Source organism: Caloenas nicobarica, chromosome 2 (assembly GCF_036013445.1).
Source record: "Caloenas nicobarica isolate bCalNic1 chromosome 2, bCalNic1.hap1, whole genome shotgun sequence".
Classification (NCBI taxonomy): domain Eukaryota; kingdom Metazoa; phylum Chordata; class Aves; order Columbiformes; family Columbidae; genus Caloenas; species Caloenas nicobarica.
The window spans coordinates 157,080,416-157,100,420 of NC_088246.1; the positions used below are offsets into that span (position 1 = coordinate 157,080,416).

General features: G+C 44.1%; 1 protein-coding gene across 1 annotated transcript in view; it reads right to left on the reverse strand.

Annotated features, from left to right (window-relative positions):
* Positions 1–13,463: 13,463 nt before the first annotated feature.
* Positions 13,464–20,005, reverse strand: part of ST3GAL1 (ST3 beta-galactoside alpha-2,3-sialyltransferase 1) — a 78,347-nt gene continuing 71,805 nt past the window's right edge. Inside the window, exons 6-7 of the mRNA XM_065628325.1 lie at positions 18,747–18,866; positions 13,464–16,917 (exon numbers count right to left, since the gene is read on the reverse strand). Of these exons, the coding sequence (XP_065484397.1) occupies positions 16,744–16,917; positions 18,747–18,866 (294 nt within the window). The 3' untranslated portion in view covers positions 13,464–16,743. The remainder of the gene's footprint in view (positions 16,918–18,746; positions 18,867–20,005) is intronic.

Sequence of the window (20,005 nt, forward strand, 5' to 3'; positions counted from 1 at the left end):
TGCCCTGTGGTGCAGAGAGAGTCCTTCCAAAGTTTAATAACTATGTTTTAAACTAATATTGCTTGTACTTAAGCAAAGTTGCTCTGACAAGGAGCTGATCCTGCAACACCCCAGTCTTTGCTTCACTCAGAGGTGGCAAACATGAAGAAATGAGCAGAAGCACCCAGCACCATCAATACAGATGGACACAGGCTCACTGGATGAGCAGGACACTCAGTGATGGTGGGATCCAGGGGCCCAGCAAACTGGGAGTGGGTGGTAGACCATGGTGAGCTGAGCCAAGAAGGGTCCAGCTCTGTTTCAGGGGATCAAGGCTGCCCTGTAAATGGAGTCTGAAAGGATGAAAGTCTGGTTTGGGTTTTGTCTTCTACTCAATCTGTAATAATACCCCTTATTACTCAGCCAAAACCAACAACAGACATTAAAAAATACCTACCCTTGTTCATCACCATCAGCTTTCACAGAAAGCAAAAATGCCCATTTTCTGGGACCAGCTCATTCTGCTGCTTGACCTGCCTTTGCTATGCTCGGCTTTAATTTTTTTTCTTTAACAATTTCACAGTAGGGCTCTATTTTCCAGATCTCAAACAAACAGCAGGGTGCACGCTGAACAATAGTGAAGAGTTTGGCAGCACACAGGTTCCTTGTCTGTGCCAGAAAAGCTTCTCTGATGGCCCCGAGTTCCTCTTTCCCCGCCTCTGCCAGTGGCTGACATCAGGGAAAGAGAAAATACAATTGAAAGCCATCAAGAGTAATGTCCTGTTTATTTTCCTGCTAACAGAATTATTTTCAGGACATCTCAGAAATCAGAAATGGGAGTGAAAGAAAAGGGATGCGGGAAAATCAGAACAAGCACACATTGGGATTTCATTAGCTGTTAGCAGAGAAGAGACTAGAATTGGGACCAAAATGCAGGTCAGGGACAGGGTAAATGAAGCTGTACATATGTCCTGTGTCCTTGTTTACCCTTCTGGGAGAAGACCATAAAGAGCTGGAGAGGTTTCTGTGCCAGAAGCAGGACGACATACTCTGTTCATTATGTTTGTGATCATATTCCTGTTTAGTTATCACTGGCCCCTATAGCTGCATGGGAGCCATTCTAGAGCAGTGCTAGCACCGACATGGATTTACCAGGGGAAAAAAAAAAGGGAGATTTGAGCTTCTCATGAGCAGTAGGTGCTGCTGTTTGCCCTTGTGTAAACGATGAGGTTGCGCAGCTGCACAGCCTCTTTCTTGCTATTAGGGCAAAGTTACACAAAGTGGGAAAGCCAGTCTGGCATCTCTCAGCTGCTGAAAGGCGCAGGTCTTGCTACCTCTCTTTCCACCTCTTCTCCTTCCCTGCACATAGTTGCAGCTGTACCGTCCCACCCTCCTGCACCAGCTCTGGCTCTACTTGGATGCGAAGAGCAAAAAATAAGCATGTGGTCTGGGCTTTACCACCTTCTGTAAAAAGGATTTCTTTCTTTTGTTCAGTAAAGCTTTTGCGTTTAAACATTTGTCTTTACCTCTTAACAGTGAAGATCCTGGACTGTTCTTATTCAGTAAAACCGCTCTGACTTAAAACCTGCTTCTTTACCTCTTAAAAGGCAGGATCTTAGGATGTTGATCTTTCTTAAGCAGCACAGAATAGCAGGACACACAGACTACCCAGCACAGGGTTAGTGAGGTGTGCTGTCTGATGTGGTCTTCTTGTGTCAGCAGAGTCTTCTTGTCCAAATGCTATGTGGCTGTCAGAGATGCTCAGTCCTTTTTCCAGGCTTTCAGTCATTCCTGGGCAGTTCAAGGGTTCTCTCTGTTTTGTGCAGGCGGGGAGAAATGAGGTGGGACATCCATATGATGAGGTGTGGCGTGAAGAAAATGGGCCGGTCTGTGTCCAGGCACGGTTTGCAAAGTGGAAATCAGAGACTGAGTACGCTGCTTCTGACCATTTGGTCTCTGGACCACCTCTGCCCACTCCTGTCCGGAAGATGTGCCTCTTCTGGTAACCACCACCTCAGGGTAACAGGTTACGCTGTTCCCACTGCTCTAATTGCAACTCCCATCTCTGCAATTACAACTGCTGTAAGTGACGTGGATCAATAACAAACTGATGAGCAAGAGCCTTTCCTGAGGCTACTGCATTGAGCAGAAGATGAAGAACACAGCAGGGGGCTTTCCAGCTTTCACTACCTTCTATCTAGCCAAGGCCAGTGACAACCCAAAATCAGGCACAAGCCAATGGCTGAGTTGGCAGGGACCTCTCATTGGGGTTCCTGCCTGCTCCTCTCTGAGCCTGGCAGCAACCCTGCAGGTCTGCCCGGCTGAGCTGGCCACACCGGTGGGGACGGAGAAGAGAAGATATGAGGAGAGGATGCTGGACCTGTCACCTCCTCCTGATGCCAGACTGATATAGGCCATGTATTTAATCAGGGGTGGGTTCATGGGTAGGATGGGGGACTTGATCTCCCTCTATTTCCCTTCCCCAGGCTAGTTCAGGGGTGTCTTGCCACAGCTAACTGTGCTATGAAATTAACAGACAGTTTTCCAAGAGCAGTAGTTCTTTCCATAGGAAAGAGTGAATGAAGCCATGAACTTATATTTCTGTCCTTTAATACATCATCAAGACCCACACCTCAACTAACCTTTTAACCTGGACAAGCTACATTACTAATCAGTGTATTGTGAACTCCCTTCCCTTACCCATTCCCATTTTGACAGGGACTGCATTTGTGGTACCTTTTTCTTTCTACATCTATTTTCCATCATAAATAATTTTCCATTGTTCCAGTTCAACCACCCCGTGGAAAAGAAAACATGCTAGTAAAGGAGAAATGCAAAACCTGGTCTCTGAGCCAAAGATAACAGTAGATGGCCAACATCTGCTCTACTGTAGGGAGGAAGGGTGATGGTGACGGCGAAGAACATAGAGAAGGCTGTACCTGCCCCCGGCAGAAATGGCCTTTCCCACTGCTCAGGAGCACATTGGTGGGATTTGGGTTTGAGCTGCCTCACGTTGGGCCTAAACTGGTAAACAAAACAAAGCACAGGCTGAAACCCTGTCCCACAGCTGACCCTGTGCTTAGCTGCTTGCACATTTGCTGGCCTGGCTTTGGGGACCATTCCCACGAGGCAGCACCTGGTACATGGGGTTAAATGCAGGTGGCCGGGTGGATGGGAGCTGTGCTGTCTCACAGCACCAACAGCAGGGAGAGGCCCAAGATTTCTGTTCGCTGTCATGGACATCACCTGCAGTCCTAATCTAAACCCACTAAAGAGAACAGAAAGATCTCCTGGTGGCTTCAGTATTCTCTGTGTCATGTCCTAAACTGAATTCAGGCCAACGCAGGATCAGACCAACTTCACATAAGCAGCTTTAGGCTGATGTCAGTGGAACTGTTGATACGAATTTTCAATAGCGGGGTTAATGTTGCAGGGTGAGAGCTTCCTGAAAGCCGAGTCTGCACGACTTATATCAGGTCTACAAATTTATAACTGTGAGCATGACACAGCCCAGTCAATGTAAGTTTTAGAAATGTGGCCTGGGTAATAGTTAATGACTGACCTACACAGCAAGGATAAATTATTGTAGCATGCAATCTGTTGACCCCATGCTTAAAGCAGCCTTGCTGTACTCTCCCTCTGCAGATAAAGAATCTTGCAAAAGGGAATAGAAGTTCATAAATCACTAATTTTTTCCGAGGAAAATTTTCACTATGCTCCAGTGTTTTTTGCTACATTTTAAAAGCAGGTGCTTTTTATTTTTCTCTAACTTTCAAAATTCTTCCACTACTTCTAAATGTTTGAAAGGGGGTAAAAAAAGATTGGGACAATGTATAGAAAAAAAAAATCAAGCCTGAAGGATAGGTGGATATTTGATATGTAAATACATGTATATGTCTATATGTCTCACTCTATATATGTATTAGGTCTAAGACAATTTTGAAAATTATCTTGTCATAAATACCATTTCTTGATTATTCTTGGTAACACAGTGGACATATTAAATACTTACCTAGCCTGTATATCTTGGGGATAGGAATATTTTTTTTTGTTCTGATCCTGGATACTTCTGCTATGGCAACAAGGACTCACCATGTCATTATCATTTTAGTGACAAGTCATGACCCCACTGCATGCCATTATGTGATACGATTTTTATGAACCTGTTGAGGTGCAGCAAAAAATCTGACTGGCAGACAGGTTTTTCTGGTTATTTTCTTCATGGGTACTGATTAGATCAAAACTCTCCAATTAAGGCCCAGACTCTCCTGTGCTAAGCACTACACAGAGGTGTAACAAGAGACAAGCTCAAAGAGTTGAGGGGAAAGGATGCCAGGGTATGGCATATCTATAAATGCCATATGGCATTTCCATAAATTCAAAACATAAGATCTGGAAAGTTAAATTCACAGATAGAGTGTTCAAGTGATGACAAAAATGGCATTTTTTTTTTTTTTTTTTATCCTGGGATAGAATGGAAAATCCTGCTGACTGGTGTAAACTGATGTAGTTTTGACCTCTGGGAAGTGGAGCTGATCTACTTCCACTGAGAACACGGCCAAGTAATAACATGCTGCCTTGGGCTTTGCACTAAGCGGGTTTGCAGAGCTGATGAGTTTGCTTTGTTTAGGGGGCTGGTTTAGGTGTGCTATATTGCAAAGGAGAAGAGGGTCTGAAGGAGGCTGTTACCAAAGGAACTGAATGCCTGAGACACAAAGAGCTAAAGCTGTTCTGTACCAGCCATGAGGCAAACCTTCCTTGCTGAAAGCACAGTAACATTTCTGTCCTTCCTGCAAAATACAGCCTCTCCCCAAACAGCTGGATGCCAGGGAATCTCTGCTGATGGCTTTAAAGAAATCTTTCAGTCTTCCTTTCAAAACTCTGCAATTTCAGCTGGTTTACCAGATCCACTCCACTCCTGGGGAGTCACACTGCTCGGACATAACCCCAGCCTTGCAAATCATTAACAAAAATGCAGTAGATCTGCTGTTCACCAGAGATTCCTAGAAGCTTTGACTGAAAGTGCTCTCTGAAGGTTTCTAATCCAAGTGGGAAGCTCCTGTGCCGGATCAGATCAGCCGTGGCTTTGCCTAGCCAAGTCTTGGTGCCTTTCAAGGACAGAGGTCCCATTTCTTCTCTTGGCTGATCTATTAACTTCTTGCTCTCCAAGCGAGAAAGACATTTTTCCTAATCATAGAATCATAGAATCATTTCAGTTGGAAGAGACCCTCAGGATCATCAAGTCCAGCCACAACCTAACCTAACTCTAGTACTCAACTATGTCCCTAAGGACCTCGTCTAAACACCTTTTAAACACCTCCAGGGATGGTGACTCCACCACTTCCCTGGGCAGCCTGTTCCAATGCTTGACAACATTTTCCATGAAGAATTTTTTCCTAATTTCCAATCTAAACCTCACCTGGTGGAACTTGAGGCTATTTCCTCTCATCCTATCACTTGCTACTTGGGAGAAGAGACCAACACCCTCCACGCTCCAACCTCCTTTCAGGCAGTTGCAGACAGCGATCAGGTCTCCCCTCAGCCTCCTGTTCTCCAGGCTGAACAGCCCCAGTTGCCTCAGCTGCTCCTCATCACACTTGTGCTCCAGGCCCCTCACCAGCTTTGTTGCCCTCCTCTGCACTCCCTCTTATGACCAGTTTGAACCTCCCAAACTGCAGTGCTTCGCCATTGGTGCTTCTGCTGCCATTTGGCACTACTGAAAAGAGCTTGTCTCAGCCATCTTCACCTCTCCTTGACACAAGGGCAAGGACATCAAAGCCACACAGTACATCTCATCATCTTTATACATTGCTTGCTCTTATTGTAGAAAAGAAGGCACATGGTATACATGCAGTCCAGGGACTAACTAGGACCAAGCTGTGTCCTGAGATCATCCATACTGTTTAGTCAGTAGTCTGTTCCCTGGCAGTGTTTTAGCCCATGGCTTCTCATCCCTCTCAGAGAATGCCCAGGCTCAGCCTCGGGCACAGCGTGAGCCAAGGAGTGTTCCCAAAAGGCGGTGTAAAAGAAGCCATCCAGTATTTTTAGGACATGGAGGTTTAGTTGTACAGGCATACTCCATGGTACTTCTGTGCCCTTCATCGCAAGAATGGGACTTAACCTATTTTATTAAATCCTATTTTTATGTTTCCATATCTACATATATAAACATCTCCCAAAACATCCCTACTCTTAAATGCCAGCTGTGAGCTCACCCTTTGTGCTCGTCAGCCCTCCCTTCTGCAGCAGCAGACAGTGCTGCTGCAACACTCTCATGTTATTTCACATACTTTTACTTTATATATATATATATGGTTTAGTAATAATTCATTTTATTCATTTATATGTTTTAGTAAGAATTCATTTTTTAGGTCACAGGGACAGTACTTGGGGCATACAAGAGATACAGAGTCAGGTGCTAAGCAGCACAGGAATGGTCAGTCAGCTGGAGAGAACTAGTCCTCAGCAGTGGAGGTGAGGCCACCTCCAGGAGATGAAGTGTCAGCAGTGCTGATGTAGCCACAGTGGGTTATTCATGGAAAGGTGTCTAGAATTGGTGAATTGAGCCTTACTGTGCTTTCTGTTATCATGAAGGAAGCATTGGGCCAAGAGCTTGGCTTTACTCTTTCAAATGAAGGTGAGCATGGTCACCACAATGCACCCCAGCTGCTCCTAAATGCAGGTGACTTGGGGTGGGGTTATTCTCAATAGGTATACACTCAGAAGGGAGAAGTCCGATTACAAACCTCAGCACATCCTTTTCCTACCTCCTCTGGGATTTTGCTACTCATGGGCTATGAGTAAATACAAGTTACCACACCACTTAGAAAAACTGAAAGCTGAGCAAAACAATAGTGACCACAGCATCTGTGAGCCAGGCTGGTGAATTTTGTCCTGGGCTGTAATCCTGCAAAACCCGTGGTCAGTCATTAGGATCTGGTCAATGAGATGAGAGTTACTGGGCTTGGTGGAGGACCTCACACACATCTTAGAGATGGGCAAAGAATGAGAATCACAAATAAAAACTCTTCAGCCCAAAATGATGAGAGGACTATGGAGGTATTCAGCAGAACAAGTGGAGTGGAACAATTGTTCACTGTACTGATATTATAATATTGAAAACCCAGGAGCCTAATGAAGTGTTAGGCTAGGAAATTTAAAACTGAAGGCAGTAGCTGTTCGAAGAACACAATTTTATTACTGCCACGGGCCCTGGGAAGAGTCCAGCATCTCCACATGAGGTGCGTCTTTCCCACACGTGCTGAATGTGCTGCAGCAGGTCACCCTGTTTTGTGGGTCTCTCTGGCTTAGCACAAGCATCTCTTCCCACAGGGTGGGGTGGAGGCAGCTCTGCATCCATGCGGGGGGATGATGGGCAATGCCAGTGCCAATGCCCCAGCCAGCATTGTCCCCTGGAGTACCTGGGACGGGCGTGCTTTCCTCTGCAGCAGACAGGCAACGGGACTTGGTGTTGTCACCCAGCAGAGCCACCTCAGAGTCCAAAACAGGAACCAGGACCCTGTGGTCCCTGCCCAATGCTCTGCCAAGTGGTCCCCTCTGCCCCACTCTGCCTTGGCTGTGGGGCACTGCTGAGGCACGAGTGTATGCCCTGCTGGCAGGCACACCCAGATAGGGCTTCTGCTTTCATTGAACCCAGCTAATTAGTTTGCAGCATTGATTGCTTTTTACAATATATCTGCCCCTCATTTAACATCTGGGTGCTACAACTGAGAACAAACAAATGCAAAACTACATGAGTTGATTACATTGGTAGCAAAACATACAAGTCCTTTTAGAAACAACTGAGTTGCCTTTATGATCCACAAAGGGCATTTTCATCTGCTATAACTAAAGGCTTTTGCAACACCAGCTAAAAAGATTTGAGCATTCCCACATAGCCAGGAGTCCCAAAGATTTGTCTCTGGCCAGGGAATTAAGTTTCAAAGGAAGAATAACTTTTTTAAAAATTTTAATATATTTTTTTATATTTTATTTTTTATTCTCGATTATGAGCATTCCTAATGGGTCAGTGCAGAAGACAACACACACATAGCTGAGAGTGTGATCCCCGTTCAAAATAGGAAAGGAAAACTGCTTGGCTGACAACACTGATGTAAACTCTCAGGGTGTGAAGCTTTGCAGCACTTCTCCCATCTCGTGCTCCCCCATCCCTTTCATGGCCAGCGGGCTCCTGCATTTAGTTCTCATCCAGAGGCCAAAATATATAGATTTAGCAAATAAATCCCAAGCCATGAAGATGTAGTAGTGTCAGGAGGTAACGAACTCTAAGCTGGTGATGAGACGCACACTGGTACAAGAGAGCTTTGTGCTCCAGAAGCCACTATATAACTCATGGGAACAGGAAAACAGCACGCTCTAGTGGGGAAATTATTAAGATCTGTTAGAAAACGAATCACTGCACGGAGTGCTCCGTGTGAGAGCAGCTGTTGCTTCGTATCTCTGTCCCTTTTCTCCTCCTTTCCTTGTGCATCTCCAGTCACTTGTTGCCCCTCATACCCATTAGCCCAGGGATGGGGATGATATCTCTGAGGCTGTCCCACCTACTGTCATCCGACTTGGGCCGATTTATTTTTCAGGAGCCAGGACTGGCTTGCTGAGTGTGTTTAGCACATCACACATATACTCGTGACAAGGCATCAGGACTAGTTATAGTGGGGCAGGGAGGACAGTTGGGTCAGTGAGGCCGATGGCAAAGTGCCCCGTTAGCAACATAATTAGAGGGCTCCTTCTCTCTCTCCCTTTCACGATCACCCAGTGGAAAACTCCATCTCCATTAAGAAGCAGAACTCATTACCAAACAGAGACACTAATCAGATATTAGTTGTAACCATTAATGAAAAAGCTAATGAGGTGCTGAGATCCCCAGCGCTGACTGAAATGAGTTAATCACATCTCACTGCTCAGAGACCCATTAATCTGCGTACATGCTGATGTTTCCCATTCCTTTGCTTATTACAGGAAATAAAAACATTGTTCCAGCTTCATTTACCTGTGTCTGCTGGATCTCTCTGCTAAACTGCAAAGTCATGTAGCTGTGGGCCAGTGTCATGGTTTAACCCCAGCTGGCAACTAAACACCACGCAGCTGCTTGCTCGTTCCCCCTGGTTGGGACGGGGGAGAAAATCAGAGGATAAAAGTGAGAAAATTTGCAGGTTGGGTTAAAGACAGTATAATAGGTAAAGCAAAAGCCATGCATGCAAGCAAAGCAAAACAAGGAATTTGTTCACTACTTCCCATCAGCAGGCAGGTGTTCAGCCATCTCCAGGACAGCCAGGCTCCATCACGCGTAATGTTTACTTGAGAAGACAAACACCATCACTCCGATTGTCCCCCCTTCCTTCTTCCCAAAGCTTTATTTGCTGAGCATGATGTCACATGGTATGGAATATCCCTTTGATCAGTTGGGGTCAAGTGTCCCAGCTGTGTCCCCTCCTAACTTCTTCTGCACCCCCAGCCTACTCGTGGGTGGAGTGGTGTGACAAGCAGAGAAGCCTGGATGCTGTGTAAGCACTGCTCAGCAATAACAAAAACATTCCTGTGTTATCAACACCGTTTTCAGCACAAACCCAAAACATAGCCACATATTAGTTACACACAGAAAATTAACTCTGTCCCAGCCAAAATGCACATAACCAGACTTGGAACCAGTAACAAGCAATGAAGTTCTCTTAGCCCCTCAAGAAGACACCACAGAGGACTACTACTTGTGCGATGGCACACACCTTCAGGGAAGAAGTGCTGTGGTGACCCAGGGAAGAAAGCAAACACCATGCACACAGCCACATAAAACAGTGATTTCTCATTGCCTCTGGCTGTTGGCTTAAACTATTATTCCAGCTTCTACAGTGACAAGAACTGAACTGTCCCAACTGCCCTGGTTGCACTGTTCCTGAAGAAACTCCTAGGTTTTTCTGTTTGGATCGTGTCATTCCTGCTAGTGGTGGGTTGTAATCTCACCTGATTGCTAAGGTGTTGTTGATATTGCCTGCTCTCAGATGTCAGGAAAGGTCTTACCACCTCTTGAATCCACAGACTTCTTTAAGTCTCTGGTTTATTTTAGTCTCGCTGGAATGGAGTTAACTTCATAGCAGTCCATAGGATGCTGTGGTTTGGATTGATGGCTAAAACATTGTTACAACACACCAGAGTTTTGGCTGTTGCTGAACAGTGTCTGCACAGTGTCAAAGCCTTCTCTGTTTCTCACTTTGGCCCCATCCAGCAACTAGGCTGGGGTAGGCAAGAGTTTGGGAGGGAACACAGACGGGACAACTGACCTGAATTAGCAGACTGTTATTCCATCCCATGTAATGTAACCTTGGCAATAAATTGGGATGGAGGGAGAAGGAGATGTAGGGCTGCATTCCAAGGTGGCTGTTGCTCAGTCACTAGCTGGACATTGGTCTACTGGTGGGAGGTGGTGAGTGATTGATTGCCTTTACATAGCTCGTTTTTTCTTCTTCCTTTGCGACTGAACTTATCTTGACCCACAAGTTTTCTTGCTTTTGCTCTTCCTAATCTCTCCCCCATCGCACTTGGCTGAGGGGGAGGGAGCAAGTGGCTGTGTGGCTGTGTGGCTGCTGGCTCACAACTCACAACTATGTTAATTGCCCCAAAGCATCACCAGCCTGATTCACTCCTGGCCCACCTACTTCAGCAGACAAAATAAATAGTTAAAAAACTACTTCATTTCTAAAGGCTTTCTAGAAGCTCAATCAACTTTATTTTTATTTAGCCATTTTTGATCTTTACTTCTTTTTATTTTATTTCCTTATCTACCTATTCAAATCAAGCCCTAAAATGAGAGAGCCTGTCCGCTTGCAGAACTTCTCCCCACAGCCAATAATTTGATGTGCCCAGTGATGAACTGTTGGTCACCAGTCACTCCCATGCGTCTGCCTGTGATTCCACCAGAAGTTGAGGCTTCTGATGAGGCAGAAGCTCTGTGCCTCGTCAGCATCCTGGCGAGCTTGCTCAAACATACTTATGCTCTGAGCGTGAGGATGTGTTATACAAAATCCTCCTACATTCAAAGAAGAAATAGGAGTGGAAATCACTCTTTTCATCATTTTCTACCATATGAAACCTACCTAGTCATGTGCACCGGCTGAACACATGATGTGGCTGCAAACTGGAAACATTTCAAATCACATCTCGAGTACAGCCAGTCCATTCAAACACCCAGTCCCAGACTGCAGGTTTGGGGCAGGGCTGGGGGAGCAATGTGCAGCTCCTTTGGATGGTGACAGCTCTTAGGGTCTAGCTCCAGAAAAGCAAGGAGGGAACAGAAAAATCCATATGGGCAGAACCTGCCATAAGGGACTCCATGATGGAACACTTAATTTGGAGACTTGCCTGGGGCATCCTTGGAGGAACATCATGGTGCTGCAGGATGCAGTGTTAGTGGCATAGGCCAGGATGCTTTTCTTACCGATTTTTTGTCTGGGTGGACTGGGAGGCAGCTGGTAGTTGCTGTGTAACTCTGGACTCTCTGATTTTTTGGGAGAAGTAACAATTCTGGAAAAATGTTCTGTCTTAGCAGGAGTGTGTCACAGATCAGACCAAATTCCCATATGGATCTGTTTGTATTCTGCCAGTCAAAGTAACTAAGGAGTAAAGCAACATGCTACATTTTGTGTAGGAGAAAATTAAAATGAAAACACAGAGATTTACCTCTTCATAAAAGTACCTAACCTTGGAGAACTTTTCACAGTGTGAACAACATTTTATTTCATATTGCCTGAAGACAACAAAATGTAATAAGATCTGAAAGTCTGTAGGAAAGACAAGCGAAAACAGAAATTTTAAATGTGGCAAGGGACTCCCTTGCCTTTTCATTCGTTGGGTTTAATTGCTATCCTGAATGTAAGCCACCAAAGGAATCCATGCCATGAACAGAAGCCATATTGTTCCCCTGTGGGTACTTTCTTTCTTCGTTTGATGGTACAAGCAAAGTCCTTTGTCCAACTCCTGTGGTCGGACCATCTGTCTGGATGTTGCTGTTGTCGCTGCTGCATGTCTTACTGGTCCCAGGGGGTCTTTAGACTGTGTTTTTTATTCAAATTAATTTCCTGACAAAATCATTTCAGACCTGGAAGCTGCACTTAGTGCACTTCTCGTGAGTGGACATGAAGCCAAATGAAAAATTATTTTCAAGAGCAAGCTGTTCCCCAGTGTTACTTTGCTTTGCTGAGGGTGACAGAAGAGCAAATGCTTCACGTCTCCTCTGCAGAGCGACAAGCGTGAAGCTACGGAGCCACTGTGAAGGACAGTCCCATTCCATAGCCATCCCAGGTTAGCACCCTTGTTTTCCCTGTTTGGAACAATTCTGTGACCAGCCTGGTTATAGAAGCTCTGGGCAGAAAACAGGCTTGGGGACCTGAAGTGACTGGGATAGCTACTTAGACATCTGCACCTCTACTTCCCACCCATTTATGATAAGTGCGATGCTGACTGCACTGTAACCATTAGGGGTAGTTAATATCTCACCGATGCAGCTTGTTTAGAACCTGGCTTGAAAAGCAAAGTATGAAGCAACTCCTGAGAGTTTGGTCCTCTGACGGTCTCACTGCAGAGCAGCTCTTACTGTGACCATCAGACCATCGCCCGTATCTGAACAGGAGCTTCCTGAGCTGCCCTGTGATGACTTCTTGAACTCCTACCACTAAGCAACGAGGCTGATTAAGTTTCAGTGGGAAATGTGCATCATTGCTAGTCTATGTACCTCATTCCCTTAAACAACAGATAGAAATGGCACATAAGGAAACTGAGCAGCTTATGAGGTCCACAAGAAATAGTTAAAGTGGAGTCTCCCCGAGTAAAACCATGGTCACGCAGATGAGGCGGTGTGGCATGCTGCCGTGACACCTGCTGACACCAGCTCCCACTGAGGGCTGCGCTTGTGACGTCAAAGATGTCCATCTCCTAGATGGGGTTGTCCTAATGGACAGCCATGACTAAAGTGCTTGTGTGATCATAGCAGCTAAATTTGGCTCTTAAAATAGGTACCTGGGATTGATCCTCAGCATCTCTCCTGTGATAGGAGCCAGGTCTGTTACTGCCAGAGAATAGCTGTCTTCTCAAGTCACTCATTTCTGAGTCTGCCCAATTTCCCTTATGTATCACCTAAATACAGCATAGATCCATCAGGAAACGACAGGCATGTGAAGTTTGTTTCTTCTCCAGAGGCCTACAGCTGCCATAAGTGAAGCAGTGTGACGCCCATGACCGCAAGCTTGCCAGCAGTCTGAAGCACGCATTCCTCTGCTGGTATCACCCGAGGGATGGGTGGGAGGGCAGTGGGATAAGGCTTGATTACACTGCTATGTGACAGAGAAGGTTCTAGGAGCTAATGGAAACGTTGTGGGAAGAAGTCTGCACAAGGAGAAACACCTTTAATTTGATTACAATAAAAAATTTATTTTGATTCATATCATACTGAAAAATTAAATAAATAAAAGGTCAAAGAATGATTGAGACTCCCCGCCATCAGAGAAAAGAATTATTATCATAGTTGATCATGTAGTCAAAGAAAAATAGGAACAAAATTTGGTCATGGGAGAGAAAAAAGTGCTCAAGAGATTTGGCTTTGGTAAAAAACATAACACACACTCAAGGAGTGCTTCGGAGACTTTGAAGTGGTGGCAAATAGAGTTCAAGAGTTTGAAGCCTTGACGTGTTGCTATATGTTTTCCTTTGTTGTTCCTTGAAACAAAACAAGCCCATAAAGTTTCTAGCAGGAACACAGTCTTCAACATTGGCAGTGGGAATTAATTCTTCCCTCGACATCATCTGTTGGTATCTCCTTATTCTGAAGGCATTTGAGCAAGCAGCAAAATTGTGGAGGAACTGAGACAAAGATCTAATACAACAGTCATTTGCCTAAAGGACTCTAGAAAATGTTCCTCTGGAATAGAAATGTGATGGCACAGACTATCACTCGTCCTACAGCTGAAGAAGACCACTCTGCTCTTCTCATGCTCTGAAAAACAGACACTAGTGGTACACAGTTACTGCTTGCTATCAGCAAAATTAGATGGGATTTGCAGCTTGTTCCATGATGTAGACACTAAATCTATCCACGACAGTATAAGCCACAAAGTTTTATATCTGCTGTCAGAAACAGAATATTCAGGGGAAAATGGGAAATTTAATTTGGGCAACAAAAGGAAACTTGCAGAACAACATGGGCTAGAAGATAGCTGATATTTTTTGCCACTTTCTTTGATCCCAAACTGACACATGTTCTGAAAAAAAGAATTCAATGGGATTTGAGTACCAAACCACCATGAGTTTTCTTCCAAGTGATGACAGAAGAATGACTGAAACAGCAATTAAGTGTTTCTAAATTACTGAGGAAGAAATATTAAAATATTTGAATCTTATGATCAAAAAAGTATCTCCGAAATCCAGCCAGAGGGTGAAGAAACCATTGGGATCTTCCGTAGAGTCTTTTTTCCCTCTTATAGTTGCTTTACTGGTATTACTGTGACATCTCACCAGAAACATATTGATTAACAAAAGTTGAAACAGTAAGAATGCTTTAAGCAAACAATGAACAGGTAGAAATGTTTCATTCTTTTACGAAGGACACGTAGAAGACAGCAAGGCCATTGAAGTTGCTGTGCCTGTGATATCCAGGTGAGTTCTGCTGGCCACCTTGCTCAGAAAGGGCTTCTTGACATGACAGAGGATCATGAACAGGTCTAAGTATGATGATTTGAAAGTCCTGCCCTTTCCACATTGCTAAACTGAAGGGTCACATGTGTACGGCAAAGGGAGCTCAGTTCCCCACGCAGACGTTTGGCATCCTCCTCTATTTATACGCTGTGAGTCCAGCAACACTCATGCAGGTAAAGCAGTTTGTGTTGGTGAATAGTACTGTGGCCCAAAATACCACCTGACCGTGCCGCTTTTGCCATGAATTGCTGCCTTGGCAGGGAGTTCACAGTTAATAACTGGCACGGGAAGACAAGGGGAAACATTTGGGACTGAAGCACATCACTGAGCGAAGGGCGAGGATTTCACTGAGCTCAAATACTCATCAGCTTGGACTTGCTGCCACAACTGGTGCAAGAAAGGCGAATCATTTAGGTGATGATTTCTAAATTGCCACAAACCCCAACCATCATAGTCTATTAAAAATGAAATAGGACATTTTTTCCAAGCCTGATCTGAAGTCCCTTGAAGTCTGCGGCAAGAACTCCATTCGCTTCACCAGAGCTCGAAATGGGTCAATAATCCATTAATCTTATTTTCATGATATCAGGAAGAAAAGTAAAACTGTTCTCCATTCTTCAGCACCTGAACATTGTTCTTGGATTCGTACTTTATCTCTCCTTGGAGACTAAATGTGTTAATTCCAGCAAAAATCTGTGGATATAAAATCTTCCCTGTCACCTCCCTCCTCTCACTGCCTAGAGGTACTGACATTAATACTCTCATTCCTCCAGAGATGCACATAATTTTGAAGTCTGGCTTACACTGTAGGATCAGCTTGCGTAGATCGTGTCCTTGTAGATGCTGCTACAGGGCAAAAGATTCCTTTTGTATGACTAGCTGGTATCCAACCCATGACAGTTCTTCAATTTCAAATAAAGACTTTGCAAAGAGTTACCACTTTCTAAATTTGTAAAAAAATAAGAGGAAATGTTTCCTTGGAACTTTTGGATATTTTCCCATAAAAAAAGGTAAAAGTTACCTTTAAAAATTAGTATTGTTTGTGTTCGCTCAAATACAATATAGGAGCTGTTATTATTGGTTTTGACTACAAAAGTATACCATATGGAGGCTAAACTTTGGTTAATTTTTCCCCCTTTTATAAAAAAGTTTAATTTAGGGTTTGTCATCTTAAAAAAAAAAAATCACATCTGTTGCACAAATATAAAGGCACATATAAATGACTGAAAGAAAAAAGTCCACTTTCCAACCTTAAACTGATTAAATGAAAATAAACATTCCAGAGTATTTTCCACCAAAAGAAAAAAAAAATCATATATAACCAAACAAGACAAACAAACAAATGGCTAAAAAAGGCCATTTTTTTGCTGGAGTTTTCAGTATTGTTTTCTCTCTCATTATGGCTGTATAGGAAGCAATATTAAATAATATATGATTAGAGATGATTTGATACATATTTTCTAGACACTATCAATGCAGAACGAAGCAATGGCTGAAAAATTTACTACTCCAGGCAACTTCATCATGTTTTTGCTTAATACAGCATGAAACCAGAAATAATAAAGGAAATAGAAGAGACAGTTCAAAAAGAAGATCAACAGCAGAAGTGAATTCATTTCTTTGAGGTAATCCTTACTATGATGTTCAGAGCTGCCCTAGCTGGTCTTAAGTCCCAGAAGTTGTTTTGACTCCTCTTCAAGGATCTCCTGCCTTACTTGAGGAAAGAACAGACACACAAACAGCAGTTCCTGTGCCCAGGTTTCCCCTAATTGCAGCAGGCAGATCTTTCATCAGTAATTCAGCAATCAAGCCATAGAGCCTAAGCAGAGATTCATTTATTCCCGCAACTGATTGGTAGATCCCAGGTATCTGGAGACTGGAAATCACGTGCAGTGTGGAAGCCGGTCCTTGGCCGAGCTCCCTGCGGTGAGCATTGCAGCAGTGAGACGCTCCGAATCCGCCGCACATTCACACATTCAAACCTGGCTGGTGCCCAGATCATCTTCATTGGGCTTTGTTCTGCCGCATGTTGGAAATTGCAGCCCCCACTTCTCTCTGTGGTCAGGGTCATCTGCCCTTGAAAAAATTGATTTTTTCAATGGAGGCAAGAGTCAAAGTTACATTGAACTCAAAATCCCCATCATGGACACCTGTCTTCCGGAAAGCCCCAGCTGAACCATTGTTTTCCCAGTAATGATGCCAGTTTCCTCTGCTGTCTGCTCCAAAACCATACACATTCACCTAGGAAGTAAGAGAGAAATAGGGTTATAGCCTGGAAAACAACTGGTCTTCATCTGAAATGTTGAAGAATCTCTCTTGATTCTGCCATAGGCAGTAGGACCTCGGTGGTGTCCCAAGCTATTCTGCTGCATGGCATGATGCAACCACAGAATAATGGTCCAAGGCCTCCTCAAGAGACACTACATCCTAAGCTATTCTGAGAACACTCTCATACCTGAACCCAGACAGAAAAGGAAATTTCTATCCCTGAATTCTTGTTTGGCAATTATGAAAAACACATTCCTGTCCCCTAAGCATGATGTTTGACCTCAGGAGGTCAGTGGTTTGGAATGGGAATCTCTTATTTAGCTGATTAAGGCCACAAAGACTGGAAAATTTTTGGTTTTGCTTTTAGTATTCCAAATGATGAGCCATGCTGATCCTCACTTACATGCTTAATTATATGACATTTGCAGTCACTTCAGAGTCAGATGGACCTTATGCTCTTTGTGTGTATACTCCTATGGCCTTTCCCCATAGGTCATTTATTGATGGCTATGCCCGTCTGCTCTGGTGGTGAAAGTCCAAACATAACAGTTGACTTATTTAAACTGAGAGCGGCCATATGGCTGGTTTTGAATGGGTTATAGCCCACAAAACAAGGGTCCTAACCCACCCACACCTGGATCCACCCAAATAGGAGGTTATTTTAAACTGTTTTGGGTAATGTCAGAGCCTGGCTCACTGCCTGCTTACCAGAAAACAGGCTCCACCCAACCCACCCATCCTATCTGCCTTGGCTATGGTACAGTTTCTGCCAGCATCATTAAGAGCATTTCTATCACTTCTTCGATCAGTACAGGCCTAGGTGACAAAAATATCTCTTTCATCAGCAGACCTGTGTCCAGGACAGGTATTTTACCAGTATAGTGATTTTCATCCACCATGCTGACAAGCTCATACTTGCAGGATTTTGTGGAGCTGATCTGGCCTTACACTAACTAGCCAACTCTCCTGTCACCTAGGAACATCTTACATCACTTAAGCCAGGGAATTTTCTCAAGTAACTGCTGGAGCGGAGGCATTTACCATAACCTACTGTATAAACCCACAAGCCTGGGTTTGAAAAGAGACCATCTGCACTCCCCAGATTGGCTAATGTAAGAGATGATCATTGAAGTTCTTCAGGTGGGATCATGTTTAAGATTAAGATATCCAAATGGAGGTGCCTGAACATCCATTAGTCAGTGGTGATTCAGGCAGCACAGTTGCTGGAACCCAGGGAGCGATATTGCTCTCCTAATGTCTTATCATGCAGTTGATTTGCCCCACTGATTAGAGAGATAAGACCTCCTTGCAGTTGCCCAAATATAAGTGCCATTTGAGATGTCCTTGGGTACTCAACACATGTATTCAAGGCAGGCAGATGTCACAAGCCAAGAGATTTGAACTTTTCTGGCCTGGCAGATGGAGGCAGAGGGCATGCCCAGGGCAACACCAATGGCTCTAGGTGCCTAAACAGTGAGACAAAATATAATTTGGGCTTCCACTAACAAAATGGGCACTGACATCATCCATATTTATATGCCTTTGAATGCCAAGTGGAATCTCACTATATATGTTTAGTTACATTCCCCCAAAATGCATCTTAAACCCTAGAACTTGCTGACATGAAAAAAATCACTGTCAGTTGAGCATATTTGCATGTTACTGAGGACTCTGTATCTGTTTGAAGAAACAAATGGTAGAGAAAATGGAGAGAAGGAAATAAAGGCTGAGTGGCCAGGGCATGTTCCTGGCACTTCAGTGTAAAATGTCCTGATTTTTTATCCATATATCAAAACACAGACCTCATCGCATACGTGGAGTGCAAATATCAAAGACAGAAGGCCCGTGGAGGGGTATCTCCCATGATGCTGGAGCCAGTTTTCATAGACATATTTCATAAAAGCTGGATTATAAATGAGGATCTAGGCAAAATTAGAGAGAAAGACTCATTAGTAAAATACCCAGGGGAAAAAAAAAAACCACAACAAACCAACAGTAGCATGCCATCCCTAAAGGACACTTGGGTAGGGGAGGAAGGGAAAAAGGAATAATAGTTATTCCCTGAGGGCAGGTGAAAGGGAAAAATAAAGTCCCAGAGTTAAGTGCATTCAAGGGTATTTCCCATGTGCAATTACACATGAATATTCCTTCTTTGGTCTTGATATCCCACCTGCTTACACTAATGCAAATCCTGGATGATTCTTACTGAAACCAATGGGTATAAAATGGCACAAGTTGGAAGAAAGTTAGGCATTCAGCTCTCCCTGTAGTGTCCTGCTCTAACGTAGGTGAGCTCTGGGGAGTTGGAGGCCTGAGTAAGGCAAGTATAAGATTCCATCTGAGATTTGATAGAATTATAGAATCATTTAGGTTGGAAAAGACCCTTAAGATCATTAAGTCCAACTGTAATTTGTGCAGGAACATAGGAGCAACTGCATCTTCTGCACAATACGCTGACCATGTCTTAGTATCACTATAGGTACAGATCTAAGGAAATGAGAGGTCAGGTGTAAACTATCAGGAAGCTTATTAGCTTGCATCAGCTGCATTTCTCCCGTTTCCCAAACATGCTATTTTTCTATGCTGTTTTGTTCTGGTTTGTTTGTTTGTTTTTTAAAGACGTAAATAGTACTTGGTTATCACCTGGGGAAATTGTGAGGCCATCTAATGGAGACAGAGTGCTTAAGACCAGACCTGAGTGCACAGTAAATCCAAGGACTAGTGGGAGCCATTGGTTTCAACCACCTTGTCTCAATCAGGCAAATAGAGCCTTTTCCCTCCATGCTGCGTTTGTAATTAGAGTGACTGGTTAGCTGCAGGGCTTTTCCTTTTACGAAGTCAGAGGTTAATTGCTGATATTGTATCTGTGTGTAATCGCTTCTCACAGGATGTTTTGCATTGCACAACATGGGAAGAAATACAACCTTCTTATCTCTCTGCTCAGGAAGCTGCTGCGAATCGCCAGCCGTACCCTGGGCTGGTGCTACTCAAGTGTGACGTGAGTTTAACAACCTGCCATAGCGCATCTCACGAGGTTTTTGCAGAGGTTAATGTGTTTCTC